Source organism: Curcuma longa, chromosome 21 (genome assembly GCF_044706935.1).
Source record: "Curcuma longa cultivar G26 ecotype Majalengka, Jawa Barat chromosome 21, ITB_CL_G26_1.1, whole genome shotgun sequence".
Taxonomy (NCBI): domain Eukaryota; kingdom Viridiplantae; phylum Streptophyta; class Magnoliopsida; order Zingiberales; family Zingiberaceae; genus Curcuma; species Curcuma longa.
Window position 1 is genome coordinate 3,878,451 of NC_133881.1, and position 13,140 is coordinate 3,891,590.

The 13,140-nt window shown below is 35.4% G+C and overlaps 2 protein-coding genes across 2 annotated transcripts; both read right to left on the reverse strand.

The window, feature by feature from the left end:
- Nucleotides 1-2,933: 2,933 nt before the first annotated feature.
- LOC141815455 (BTB/POZ domain-containing protein POB1-like) lies at nt 2,934-9,561 on the reverse strand. The gene is made up of 6 exons (XM_074703399.1): nt 9,142-9,561; nt 8,228-8,350; nt 6,150-6,265; nt 6,001-6,064; nt 4,178-4,457; nt 2,934-4,093 (listed from the first exon to the last, which is right to left on the reverse strand). Exons 1-6 carry the CDS (start codon nt 9,377-9,379, stop codon nt 3,268-3,270), a joined length of 1,647 nt encoding a protein of 548 aa, XP_074559500.1. The 5' UTR covers nt 9,380-9,561; the 3' UTR covers nt 2,934-3,267.
- A 1,568-nt stretch (nt 9,562-11,129) lies between these two features.
- On the reverse strand, nt 11,130-12,589 carry LOC141815257 (reticulon-like protein B1). The gene is made up of 5 exons (XM_074703171.1): nt 12,397-12,589; nt 11,712-11,892; nt 11,495-11,636; nt 11,357-11,426; nt 11,130-11,281 (listed from the first exon to the last, which is right to left on the reverse strand). The coding sequence occupies exons 1-5, from the start codon at nt 12,587-12,589 to the stop codon at nt 11,130-11,132; spliced, it is 738 nt and encodes a 245-aa protein (XP_074559272.1).
- Nucleotides 12,590-13,140: the final 551 nt, after the last annotated feature.

The window sequence follows — 13,140 nt, forward strand, 5'->3', positions numbered from 1 at the left end:
TTCCCCTTTTTATCGACCTTGAGATGGCGGCTGAAGGAGCAAAATAAAGGAGGACTAAAGCGCAAAAAAACAAAACAAATTCACAGTTCCATGTCTGTCTCCCTTACTTTGGAGTGGACCCCACCACCGGACCAGACTAATAACAAGGGTGGTACATTTTAGGTAGATCTAAAACCGTAAAATATTTAGTTTACAGTACTCTTCTTTCTTTTATTTCAACCCCTCGAATAGTTAATTTTAGAGTATAAGCCTTCACCGACCTACCATATAAAATCTGAGTTGAAAAGAAGGTCAATAACAACGGCGTAATTTCCATTTTGAGCCTCTAAATTTGGAAAATATCAAAATAAATTAAGACACATTATCTAATTCTAATGTATAAGTTCAATATAGATTAAATTATATAAATCATTTTTTAAATTTACTTATCTCTTTCAAAGTAATCAAAATTGCAAATGGAATAAATAATAATAATCCTAAAGATGAATGAGTAAGAAAAGAATAAGAGGGATAGAGAGAAAATAAAATATGGATTTATTATATTTTTATGGAGTAAAATATTAATGTTAATGGTTAAGGGCTATAATTTTGAGGAACAACATTTTAAAAAAGAGAATAAATTTACAAGAGTAAATCAATTTTCCCAAACCATGATTAACTTTTAAGTATACTAAAAATTACAAAAAAAGATATTAAGTAAAAATTAAAGCATGAAATTCTATTGATATCTTATGAATTTAATTAATTAACAATGAAAACAAGTACAATCTGGTCAATTGAATCATATTATTTTTTTAATTATTAATGTGATGGTTCAAAAGCAATAGAAAAAGTGATAAACTCTGTTTAAAAAAATTAGGGTTCATGAAATTGGAAGGTGTTTGAATTTTTTTTTAAAAAAGAAAAGGTTGGGAAAAAAGACTGAAAAAAAAGTGATAGGTTGAAGGTGACTTTGGCAGAGTACTTTTAAAAGTAATTAATTAATTTTAAAATTCTTTTTCCATTTTACCATACAATTCAGTTATAGTATTGTTATGTAAAAGTTATCAAGTTTTGAGAAGTGGGCATTTGGGGAAATGGATTAAGTTTTAAGGGTGAAATGAAAAAAAAAATCATCTTAATTAATTGATCTCGAATAATGCATCATGATTTCGAATCAATAGATCATGATTGGGACGTGTTATCATCATGTGCATCTAATAGAAGGTAGAATTTTGACTAATTCAACTTTGGATTGTAATAAGTTGAAGGGGATGGTTAATTAAATTATATTATTTTTGTAATTCACATGTCGATTGCAAATCAAATCAATATTTTAGATTTTTTATTCTATTAAAAAAATATCATATAATATATCATAATTGAGATTTAAATAGTAAATACTTAAATAAATAATAATAATAATGATATTTAAAACATTTATTTAATTAATAAAATAATAATAATAATAATAAATAAATAGGCATTTAAAAAGGAAAATTTTAAAACATTTATTTAATCAATGAATGCATGATCATTCCAGCTGCCAAATTCCTTGCCCTCGACCTCTGTTTTGTCCCCATCATCATTTCCACTCCACCACAATAATTTTGACAAAATTCCACTTTGCTCCCCTAAGTTGTGCTATACCAAATTTTATAATAATGATATAGTAAATGACCATCTTTTTAAATATATGAGAGAAAATAAAGTAGGCCAACAAACTTTGAGGGGATATATTAAATTTTCCTCCATAATTCATGCCCTAGACAATACCTTATCCCCAACATCTACTCCACTTTCTTCTTCCCTCCAACTTAGTGAGCACGAGTACTAGTAGAGTTTCTTAATGGAGAGGGAGTTGGTTGGCACTAGGGCCCCAAGAGGCCATGCTCATGCATGTCTCCTTTCATTGCATCGGTTCGACCGACTAAATCGGTTCGATAAAGAAAGAAAGAAAGAACGAACAAACGAACATACATTATTTAAACCCTACTTAGATCTCACTTATTGGAAAAAGAAAATACTTAAGTTGGGTTCACTCTTTCATTTGGAGTCTCATTGTTTGCATTATTCTCAAAACAAAGTGGTGGATGAATCATTGAAGTCAAAATGCATAAAAATGATTATCATCACTATCATTATTTGCATTACTGGGTTGACTTTGACTTTGAAACAATTTATTCGACACTTATCACAAATAAAGGGAAACAACTATGTTGCTATCAAAATGTCCCATATAAGAGGAAAATACATGTTTGCCCTTCTCAATTATCAAATCAAAAAGTGAAATACTTATTTGCCCTTTTCAAGTACCAAATCAAATTCTCGTTTATTAGGTTAGAAAGAAGTGACTATATTTTGACAAACAAAATGAAAATTCTTAAGGAGCATTTTGACATTAATAAACCTTTAAAAGGCATTTTAAAAATTTATTAAATATTGGAAATGTTTAACAATTTTTTAAAATGCATTCAAGTTTTAATCTGTCAAAAGACCAACTAAAAAACCTATTTTACCCTTCTAAACTATCACATAAATAACTCAAGATGTTAAGGGAGATTTGAAATTTTAACAACAAAATAAAAATAAATAAAAAATAAAAAAACATTTTAAAGCAAAATTTGTACTACTCACATAATTGCTGCTGATAGGTTTGATAGGGGAACAGATCTATTCCACTTCCCACCTTGCCTCCTAAAAGATGAGCAAAAGAACAGTTAGAGGTTCACTCATTCACTCTCATGAAGGAATATTAAATCATGACAAGGAAACAAGAGTGATTTTTGGTCACTTCAAATGTTTGAGGGCTCTTACCTACTTTGTGATGTGCTGTTAACTTCATATTTCTCTTATCATGTCTTCTTCACACTGATTTGTAATTGATGGGGATGAGATGTACAACAGATCTGCAAATAATAACAGTTTGAATAGAAAGAGATATCTGCAAGTAATTAATTTCCAAGTTTCTCAAAGTTCCTGCAAGGAAATCCTTGGCCAAAAGCATTGTCTGGGAATTAAACATGAATAAGAACCAAACAGATTGTCAAATTGTCAGTCATGCGGGTTGAAATTCTGAAGTCATGATCCATCCAGCAAGAGCTCGTAAACCAATAGGAGTAGAGGAATTTCAAGAATTCTCTAACATGCATCAACAAGATCATTCCTCGAAGCTTTTGCAGCTTTGCAGGAACAATATTGCACAAACCATCACTTCATGCAGAGTTTCTATGAGTAGACTACAATAACAGTGGTGGATATACATGATCTAGCACTCAAGACAATTGATTATTGCAGAGGTGGTTGAGGCGGTTTGATGGTTAACTCAGCTCTCAAATGAAGGGTGTCATTGATGAAGTAGGGGCTATCTTCGGCTATGAAAGAATTCCACTGGATGCCGAACAGGTTGCGGTAGCCAACTGCCTTCCCGCCGGTAAAAGTGTAGAAGCCTTTGTACTTGCTAACGAATTCTCCAGACGGATTAGTTCTTGCAGCAAACTCGTATTCCACAGTGAAGCTAACGGAACCTTTCTCTTGCATCCCTAGGAAAAGGCCAAAGCAATGGAATGAACTCTGCTGATCCAAATTGCAATGGGCTGAGAGGAAGAAGCCCTGGCCACCCAAATGGAACGCCTGTGAGTAGACCCTTCCAGATGGGAACAGTCTGGCACACTCCTCCCTCTTGAGATCCAGGTAGACAATGCACTGTGGGTGTGGCTTATCGAACTCCACCACCTTCAGTGGGCGATACTTGTAAGCCCGCTCCATGAATCGCTTATGGGTTAACTCATCAGCAGCAAGAGCCCGCTGCCTGTGAGGAGCCTCAGCCTTGAAGAAGAGTGCTTCAGTTACTAGCTTGGAAGCAAGGTCATGATCCAGGTCGTTGCATGTGAGGACTTTTCTGAGTTTCCTGCAAGTCATATGTGAAAAACGGATATGATGAAGTAAGCGAGAACTCAAGATCTCACGCCGTTCTTCCAACACTGTGTATTGTGCTCGTGCCCACTTGAGAACAAAGTCATATATAGCATCTTCTGATGCAACTTGGAGGTCATCACTAGAAAGAATAGCTTCGATTCCAGAAAGGGGAAGACTCATCATTTCATCTTGGAACCTGAAATAGATAATTTCAAACTCCAAGTTTAGAAAATGTGTAACACACATTGAAGACCACTAAATGTTGTAAATGCCTACTCACTTGTTTATGTCCTTATAACTATTGGCAAGGAAATCTTTAGCAGCATCAGTCAAAGGTTGGACTGCAGAAGCCATTGAAACACTGCAAGGTAGATCCAAATACAACAGTGCAGACTCTGTTGTCATCGGCAAGCTTCTAAGTAACTGACTACAGTATCGCATGCATGAAGCAACCTCGAATTTATCAGCAGCCATCAGCACATCCAAAAGAAGTGTCGGAGATGTAGTCGACAGCTTTCCACTGTACATAAAACTCAAGAGCTCCATGAGAGCAGCTTCCTCTGTTTAAAATTAAAACGCAAAAAGAATGAAATTTTATGTTCTGCAACAAGTACAAGCGGAATGCAGAAGCAAATCTAACCAATCAACAATGCAACTAGAAAAAATAAAATACACGAGAATAGAATGAAAAGTGGGACAAGAATGCCAATTCAAGTGGGTTCAACCAGCAAAACACATCAATTTTGATGAGATAGAGAATAAAAAATTTACATGTTTATGCCAAAAAAGAATCATCAACTTAATGGGAATTCAACATGGAATTAGAAGTCTAACATTTATTAGGCTAAAGAAATCCTTTGCCCTTCACATCAGTGTTTTATCATTTACTATATTAATATTTGCTTATCATTTCTTGGCATGGTATTAGATATTTGTTGCCATAGGCTTTAACAGACTACATAAGGGGGAATGTTGAGAATTGAGACAGTCCCACATTACCACATTCTTGTGTGCGTACTTATGGGATAAAGTTCAATTTCTTTCACTTGTAGGAACACTTAGTAAAAGAATAAGGTTGAGCTAAATTGTATTCCTATAGTAAATTTTTAATGTAGTAGTCATTAACTGTTGTCACTTTATTTTGCCAACAATTCACAAAAACCCATGGTAGAAATTAGCTCGGCTCACAAAGGGAAATGAAATGATATTATATAGATATAGCCCTATTATCAGTTTACTTCCTCTAGACATTAAAATCATAACACACAAGTTTGACCACCAAAGTTTCTTGAAAGAACTTATTAGTTGGTCTGCAACTGATAAATATTTGACACTGCACTGGTACTCATACCAAGGCATGTGAATAAATGCAGGGACAGTGAACATGGCTTGGTTGTCTTGGTTGAGAAATTGAAAACAATGACAAATTTTATCTTGCATTTAAAAGTTTTAAACATAACACTTGTTTGGCCATAGTTGCAAAAAAAAAAATGGTGATGATAAGCAGCCTCAAGAATCCTCTCAAATTAAATATCATACACTACTTGGTCAGAATCAGTGCAACCATTAGACCCACCCTTGCCCAACTTGCATCATACATTAAGACCTTCGTGGTCCACTGCATTAGATTTTCCCGTGTTAATCAATTTTAATCCAAATTTGCTTCTAATCAGTTCAAGATCTGCAGCCTTGGTGCAAAATTTCTCTTCTACCAAATTGTGTAGCAAATGCCATATGAAGAGATGTAGATGCAGTATGATAAATCTCCTTGTCCTTTGTATATTCTCCTGTACTTAAACTCTGACCATACCAGAGCTCCCCTTCACTCCATATTTGTATTTCCCATTTATCATTTTTTATCATAAATGCATTTTACCTTTTTATCATTAATGCATTTGCATGCTTACAGCTTCATTACGTCAAATAAAGTATTGTTATATGCCCATTGTGCACTTGAATACAGGAAAGTGAAGGGTCTACCATCCAAATATTAGAGTTTATATTTTAACTATTACAGTACCAATTGACAAGTAACCACAATTAAATGGTTTAGAATGCATATGCACTTGCATCAAACAAAGCTTAGATATGCTTTGAAATTACCTGATTCATTGATTCTTAGTGTTGCATGTCGCAGATCTGATTCTTTCATGCCATTTGAAAAAAGCTAACATCAAAGATATGGAAATAAATCCTACATCAGTAAACATCAGCAAGAAAAATCAAGTATGACAGTATCAGGCACTACTAACCTTGTAGAAGAATGGGCTTTTGGCGGCAAGTATAGCCGAACTAATATAAATGGATTTAACTCTGAGAATCCGTGGAGAACCCATGCTTGAGGAATCATTATTTTCTGAATCATCACCTGCAAAGAAATAAAGATGATCAAAACACAAATAAGAATATCATAATGAGAACAATGAAAACCTTGTCATCAAATTGCCCTAGTTGAGAATGTAGGATTTTAAGAAAAAATTTAAACACAAGAATTGCAATATACTTTTTCCATAGACATACAAGATTAAGCAGTCATATTCACACCAGACGTTTGATAACCTGAATTCAGTACAACAATAACATATGAATCACTTGGAAAATGCACTTATATTTCATGTGCAAATAGATTGTGCATATATTAGACAATAGATGAACTCACCAATCATTTTGAAGATAAGCCTCCTTGGCATCATGCATGTTATTTGCATATAATATCAGGTAATTAATGAGAATGTAAATGGATTAAATTCTCAAACCTGAATTGTAGATAAAAATTTTAGACACTAAAGACTTCAATTTTAGTAAATTTTTGATTAAGTAGAACTAAAAGTGAATAAATGAAATGAAACTTTAATAATAAATTGAATAGTTAAAAAGAATGGACCTAAATTTTTTAAGTATTATATATAGCTTAGATATATTATTCAATAAAAAGAAAATATTGATTGAGATATTATTAATAGGATAAACAATTGATGATTGAAATGGAGGATTCTCTAATTCTTGTGTGATCATTATGTTCCACCCAAGCTAATAAGAAAATGTATAATTCTAGGGTATGACCCGCCATACTTTATGAATAGCATGGATCAGAGTGTTGGTCTACAAAGCTAAACAAAAATAATAATGTAACAAAATGAGAATATTAAGATTGTATGCAAGGTTATTAAGGGAAAAAACTACTGAAAGGGCACAATTAATATAAAGTGAAAATAAATAAATTTAGATGGAATGGACATATTGAACGGCAATTAAGGGATTCTATAGTTAGACAAGTTCAATTGATTGGATTTGAAGGTGTAATGAGTAAAGAGCTAAAGAAAATTCTTGTAGATATAATATAAAATAATTCAATTGATTTAACGCTAATTGATATGGAGTAGTTCAATGGAGTGATAAGATCAAGTAAGCAACTCCAAATAGTCAAGGGTTATAGGAATTGAGGATGATGATGTTGTAAATAAATTATACATAAGGACATAATTCAGGTACTTTTCATTCATGAGACAAGCTTTAAAGTGACAACTTTAGTGGCTTTTGTTACATGAACCTTTTTCCTTTAAAAAAACATAAAAACAAGCATTTGAAGTTTTTATGATTTCTAAAGAATTAAGCAAATGTTTTAATAGGGTCATCTACCAACTCATATCATGAATAGTATGAAAAATATTGAAAACATAGAGCAATGTGGATGGCTATCTAAAGACAACAATTTGTATGGCTTAAGATGGCAATGGATGGCATCCGTGATAATGAATTATACGGATTAAGGTGGCAAGAGTTGGATCAAAATTAGAATGAAGGAGTAGGGCTGCATATAGCTTGAAAGATGTTGCATCAAAAAAGAAATATCCTGACAGCGGTGACAAAACACAGACTTGTTCAATTTATAGCTAAATTTCACAAGCTAGAACTCATAGCATGTCTAGAAAAAATTCTGTTGAGCCACTGCATTCACATTTTTTTTTGGGCCTTTCAGCAGTTGTATACAAGAATTTCAACAGATAGATTCCATGTCAGAATTAGCCAACCTGTGTTCAACCAAACAACCTGCTGACGAGATAGGGATTGGAAATTGAAAACTTGGTTTAGATAATGCAAGTTGCTAGTTAGTTCTTCAATAAGGATTGGCTAACTCATAAATCAATTTGATCAAAATTATTTTTGAAGCCAAGGGCAATTATAATTAAAACTAAAACTAACTTATTTGTGCAAATTTGGTTTAGGCAAAATATAAGAACGTTTAATGGACAGAAGTAACCATAACTATTAACATAGCCTGAAACTGAGGAGGATTAGAGATATCGCACTACAGCAGCTGAAATCTTACCTTGTGTAAATTCCTCAAAGATTGGTTCAGCATCTTCATCATGGTTCTCATATTCTTCACATTCGTGAGTGTCAGGCTGGTAATTCGATACAAATTCCAAAGAGTACTTTGCAAACTCTGGTGCTAAAGAGGGTAAAGACAGAATTTAATTGCCGAACAAAACAATTGATAGAAGCAACCACAAATAATTTGCAAACTCCGGCAAAAGAAGCGGAAAAAAAAACAGGATTTGATTGCTAAACAAGACAATTGAGAATTCTGGCAAAAAAAAAAACTCCTCCTTGCTAATCATTCAGTTAATTATTCTGGCCGACAGAGATTGATGATGATATTAAGCTTAGAAGTAGTCAGTACTAGAATAAATGAAGTTTCTGTTATTCCTGACGAATCTAACCAAACAATTCTTCGTGGCACGTATAGTAACAACCAACAAGTTATGCGTGCCACGAATACCTCGGTAGAGAAGAAAGGCCAAAAGTATACGTGTAATGCAATACCTGGAAAGTTGTGGGAACAAAGATCATTTGAATTCCACATTCAAAACGCCCAAATTTCAATCTTCGCCAGTAGTTTCCAGCGAAACATGGGCATATGGAAAAAAAATTGAACCAAAGTCACAGTAATTCACAGTCCAACGAGGTTGCCAGCAAGCAAATCCCTTCATTTATCCAAAAAAAAAAAAAGACCCAAAACTTATCCAAATGCTGTTACGACCATGCCCAAAATTCCTACAAATAGTCGGCATCAAAGAAAAAGAAAGAAACTTTACTAAAAACTTGTAATTCAATCGGAAGGAGGCTACAGAAAAAGTACCATACCAAACAAATCGGAAAGGGGGAAAGTAAAAAATAAAAGCGAGTAGGGCTCCCCTGAGGGAATCGAATCAATCGAGCCTGAAGGAAGGTTTCCCTCACCTTTTTCCTTGGGTCCGTCATCCCTTCTGCGCTTGCGGTGGCTGGACCCGGCATCAGGCGGCTCCGCCATCACCTCGATCCGGAGCACTCGGTCGGAGAAATTGCTGGAATTGAAAGCGAACTCGAAGTTGTGGTCGGCGGACGAGTGAGAGGGTTCGGCATCCATTGATCCCCTCGAATTCGCTGTCTCAACCGCTCGATGGTCAAGGATATCAGCGAAGCCTCTCGATTCTCTCATTCGACGCCACGCCTCGGCTCCAGAGACTCCTCGACGCCGATCCCAACTCGATATAATGATGCCTGCTTCCGGAAGATTAGACAGCGGCGGCGACGGCGAGGAGGACGGCGGAGGAAGAGGCGAGAGAGATTTAGGAAGAGCGGAGAGATCGAGGGATTTCAAAGCCGACAGAATGGAACGATCAATGAAATGGCTGTGAGAAAATGCCATTTTATAATGAAATAAAACAATGACGTTTTTACATATCTGCCCTTCCAAATCCAAAATTAGAATAAGTCCGTCCAATTCAAATTTTATTTAATTATATAAAATTCATAAAATCATTATAGAAATTCAGAAATCTCTAAATTATATCAATATTTAAACCTATTAATTATATTTTTGTAGTTTCTGGGTTTTTTGTGATATTTTTATTTTGAGAAAATCAAGCACTTTTTTAGAAATATATTTATCAAAGACGTTTTCAATTCGCCTTGCCCACCACCACCGTTTCGGTTACAATTCAAACTTCAATCGTCCATTTCTTCACTCTTTTATTGCACGAAATAAAGATGGCTAAAAAAATCAAAAGAAATCCCTTAATTTTATCATCATAAATAGTATTCTATTTTGAAAACTATTAAGAAAATATCTCATTTTATTTTTCTAAAAATGTTTTTATTTCAACACTATTTTTTTTAGTAATATTTTTTTTAAAAAAACATAGTTCTTATTCCAGCTATAATTATAGCTATTTTCGAAAATCACTCAAATAGTGCTTATTCCAGCCCTATTCTAACTAACAATAATCATATTGTTTCTAAAAATATATTTGTTTCAACACCATATTTTTTTTAAAAAAATATATTTATAATAATTAAAATCATAACTAATTTGAAGAATCGTGATCATACACAAGATTAATTTGAAATCAAGATCAAATCGAGATAAGATTAGATATTAATTTCATTGATTCGAAAAAGAATATCAAATATAATTTTCTAAAAACTTATTAATTCAGCAGAATACAAAAAATAAACATTCAAAACTCATAATTTTAAGAAAAGAAACGAAAGAAAATATTTATAATGATTCGAACATCAAATTAACAAATATTTTAAATAATTTTAAAACTCTAACTATACAAAATAACTCTAATATAAGGACAAAAACTATTCAAAACCTTTGAAAATATTTTAAACGATATTTTTTAAATCTAAAATTGAACAATTACAAGTTACACCCTTCCATAAATATAGATCTTTCATCTTTCGATTTGATATATTATACAAATTCAATCTAAATTAAAAATTACAAATTGTATAGAATTCTAGGATCATAGAATTGCACCGATCTCACTGATCTTGTACGATCTTAACGATCCTACTCTGCCGCCACTATAACATCCAATCCCAATTGATCGGATCGCGATTTTACAAACTAACATCATAACCACAATAGAATATATAAATCCATAATTAGTATGCCAAATTAATTTACACTCAAAACATTTTAATTAAATTTAAATAATTTTAACTGTTATAAAAATAATTTTACTATGCATTATAATAATTTCTCTGAAGACTCATGATCATTCACAACATTTTAAACAGACACTCAACATTTTTTGTTTCCAATACAGGGGTCGATTTGGGTTTTAGAAGTTGCAAATTTGGAATTCAAGATCTAGTTCCTCGTTAACATGCACAAACAGACAAGAACTGAAATCAACAACAGAGTAGTAGAACACAGCGTACCTTGCAAGTTTAGTCTAGTGCATCTTCTTCTCCTTCAATGGGAGTCTAGGGATAATCTTGCTCATAACCTTGGCATCCAACAAAGCATACTGCTGCTTTAGTTCGAGCACGAGCTTGTCTTCGTACTTCTCGTAGAGAACTGGTACCGTGAGGAGTGCCAAGAACACTGATCGACGACGATTCACAGAAGAATTGAAGGATCAGATGTAGACGAAAGACAGATTGAACATGGAGCACTTACGTATGTAGAGCAGTGTCAAGAAGTTCATCGAGGTGCCGACGATCGACAGCAAGTAGAGACCAGAGATCACCTGCAGCGAACGGTTTTTGTTGCTACAAAATGTGCCTGGGGAAGTTATCATCGATGAGGAGAACTTACAATGATGAACTTCTTTAGACCTCGCCCAAGCGCAATCTCCCTGAGAACAGCAAACGCTCTGTCGATCTCATTCCTCACGGCAAGCGCGACTCTCACAGTTTGGTCCTCGGGAATCCTCACCTCTGGAATGTGCGGCGGAGTTCTGGAAATTCAAAACAAAAATGGAAATAAGCAAACAATTCATCGGTGAACTGAGACCGGAGGAGAGCTCTTCTACTTGTTGATAAATGTCAGGGCCTTCGACCACAGGAAGAGTATGACCAAAGAGATGATGAGGCCATGGGACATTAGAGGAAGTAGATGGTAGCCGAAGAACTCGAACAGAACCCAAGTAGCAGTGGCACCAACGAGCACTCCAGCTGAGATCTTCTTGTCCCTCCATAGAATCAAATTGGCAGCTAAAATGGAACGCAAAAGGCAATTTTCTTGGATCAAGGTTATCCATTAACGTTAACTATAAATCAAATTGATGAAGCAGAGAAACAACTGTTTACTCAGGACAAGGAAATGACCTAATTTTTTCACTGTAAACGAACATTTTAAACGGCTTTGCCTCGGACGAAGCAGAATCCGATCGAGAATTCACAGCTGAAGAAGAAAAGCACACAAGTACTCAAATTGGCATGGAGTCGTTCCCCACATATCGCAAACCCCCAATATCTTTCCGCAAGTAGAAATCCGGCCATTATTATGCTAGCAACGAGCATATCGGTGCCCCTCGAAGCAAATAAACAATGACTACGAATCAAGTTCAGATCCGATCTACACGATTTCAGACAAAATTTCCGCCAAAAAAAAAAATCAAAGGCCAACAAATTCTCGCCAAAAAGAAGACAAAGAAACTAGATTTTCGAAGGAAAAAGTACGATGAGGATACCAAAATGAGTTGGATCGAAAGGTACCTTGGCCACCGCCGAGAACGTGGTGAACGGGCTTCTCCCTGCCGAAGAGGCGGAAGACCTTGGCTTTCACAGCGGACGCCGACGGCTCCGGCTTCTCCTTCTCCGTCTCCGAACCGGACTCTATGGAGCAAGACGAATTTGGCGGCTTCACCTCGATTTGCTCCGCCTCACTCGGCTCCTCGTGCTCCGCCATGAACGATGACTCCTCTCTCTCTCTCTCAGCTCGATCTCTTTGTCCTTCTTCGCCGAGTGAGCAGAAGAGTCCGCGGGTTCAGTTTCTAATAGCTCATTCGAAATGCCAGATGGAGCGGGAAGAGGATCAAGGGTCCCCGAATGGCGACGCGTGGCGTATGCAGCCTCACGGCATCAGAGTAGGTGGTTTTGGCCCCGGGACATAGGTAAGTTGGTTACGACGCAGCAGACTTACAGAAGAGGGCAAGAGTTCGAATCCTGACGAAGCCAGACAATATCCTCCTACGTCGTAACCAACTGCACTTTCTCGATTTACCTCCTCACAAATGATCGTGGGGTCTGACCATGTGAGGCCGCTAAGATGGCGGATCCACCTTAGGCATCAGACTGAGTAGGTGGTTTTGAACCGCTCGGTCTGGCCCTGGCCTGTTCGGGTCGATTTAGCACCGGCCTTTGGTCGAACGTTAGACTTGGGCTGAAACTAACCCATTAACATTTCCTCAGACCATGTCTTGATGTCCCTTGGTCGTTTGTAAATGTGAATCGATGTCT

Coding starts and splice junctions, on each gene's coding strand:
- LOC141815455 (XM_074703399.1), bottom strand. CDS start 9,379: ATGAGAGAATCGAGAGGCTTCGCTGATATCCTTGACCATCGAGCGGTT. Junction 8,351..9,141: donor TGACGGACCCAAGGAAAAAG/GTGAGGGAAACC, acceptor TACCCTCTTTAG/CACCAGAGTTTGCAAAGTAC. Junction 6,266..8,227: donor CTTTGAGGAATTTACACAAG/GTAAGATTTCAG, acceptor ATTTCTTTGCAG/GTGATGATTCAGAAAATAAT.
- LOC141815257 (XM_074703171.1), bottom strand. CDS start 12,589: ATGGCGGAGCACGAGGAGCCGAGTGAGGCGGAGCAAATCGAGGTGAAG. Junction 11,893..12,396: donor CGTTCTCGGCGGTGGCCAAG/GTACCTTTCGAT, acceptor GTTCCATTTTAG/CTGCCAATTTGATTCTATGG. Junction 11,427..11,494: donor GTCTAAAGAAGTTCATCATT/GTAAGTTCTCCT, acceptor CGTTCGCTGCAG/GTGATCTCTGGTCTCTACTT.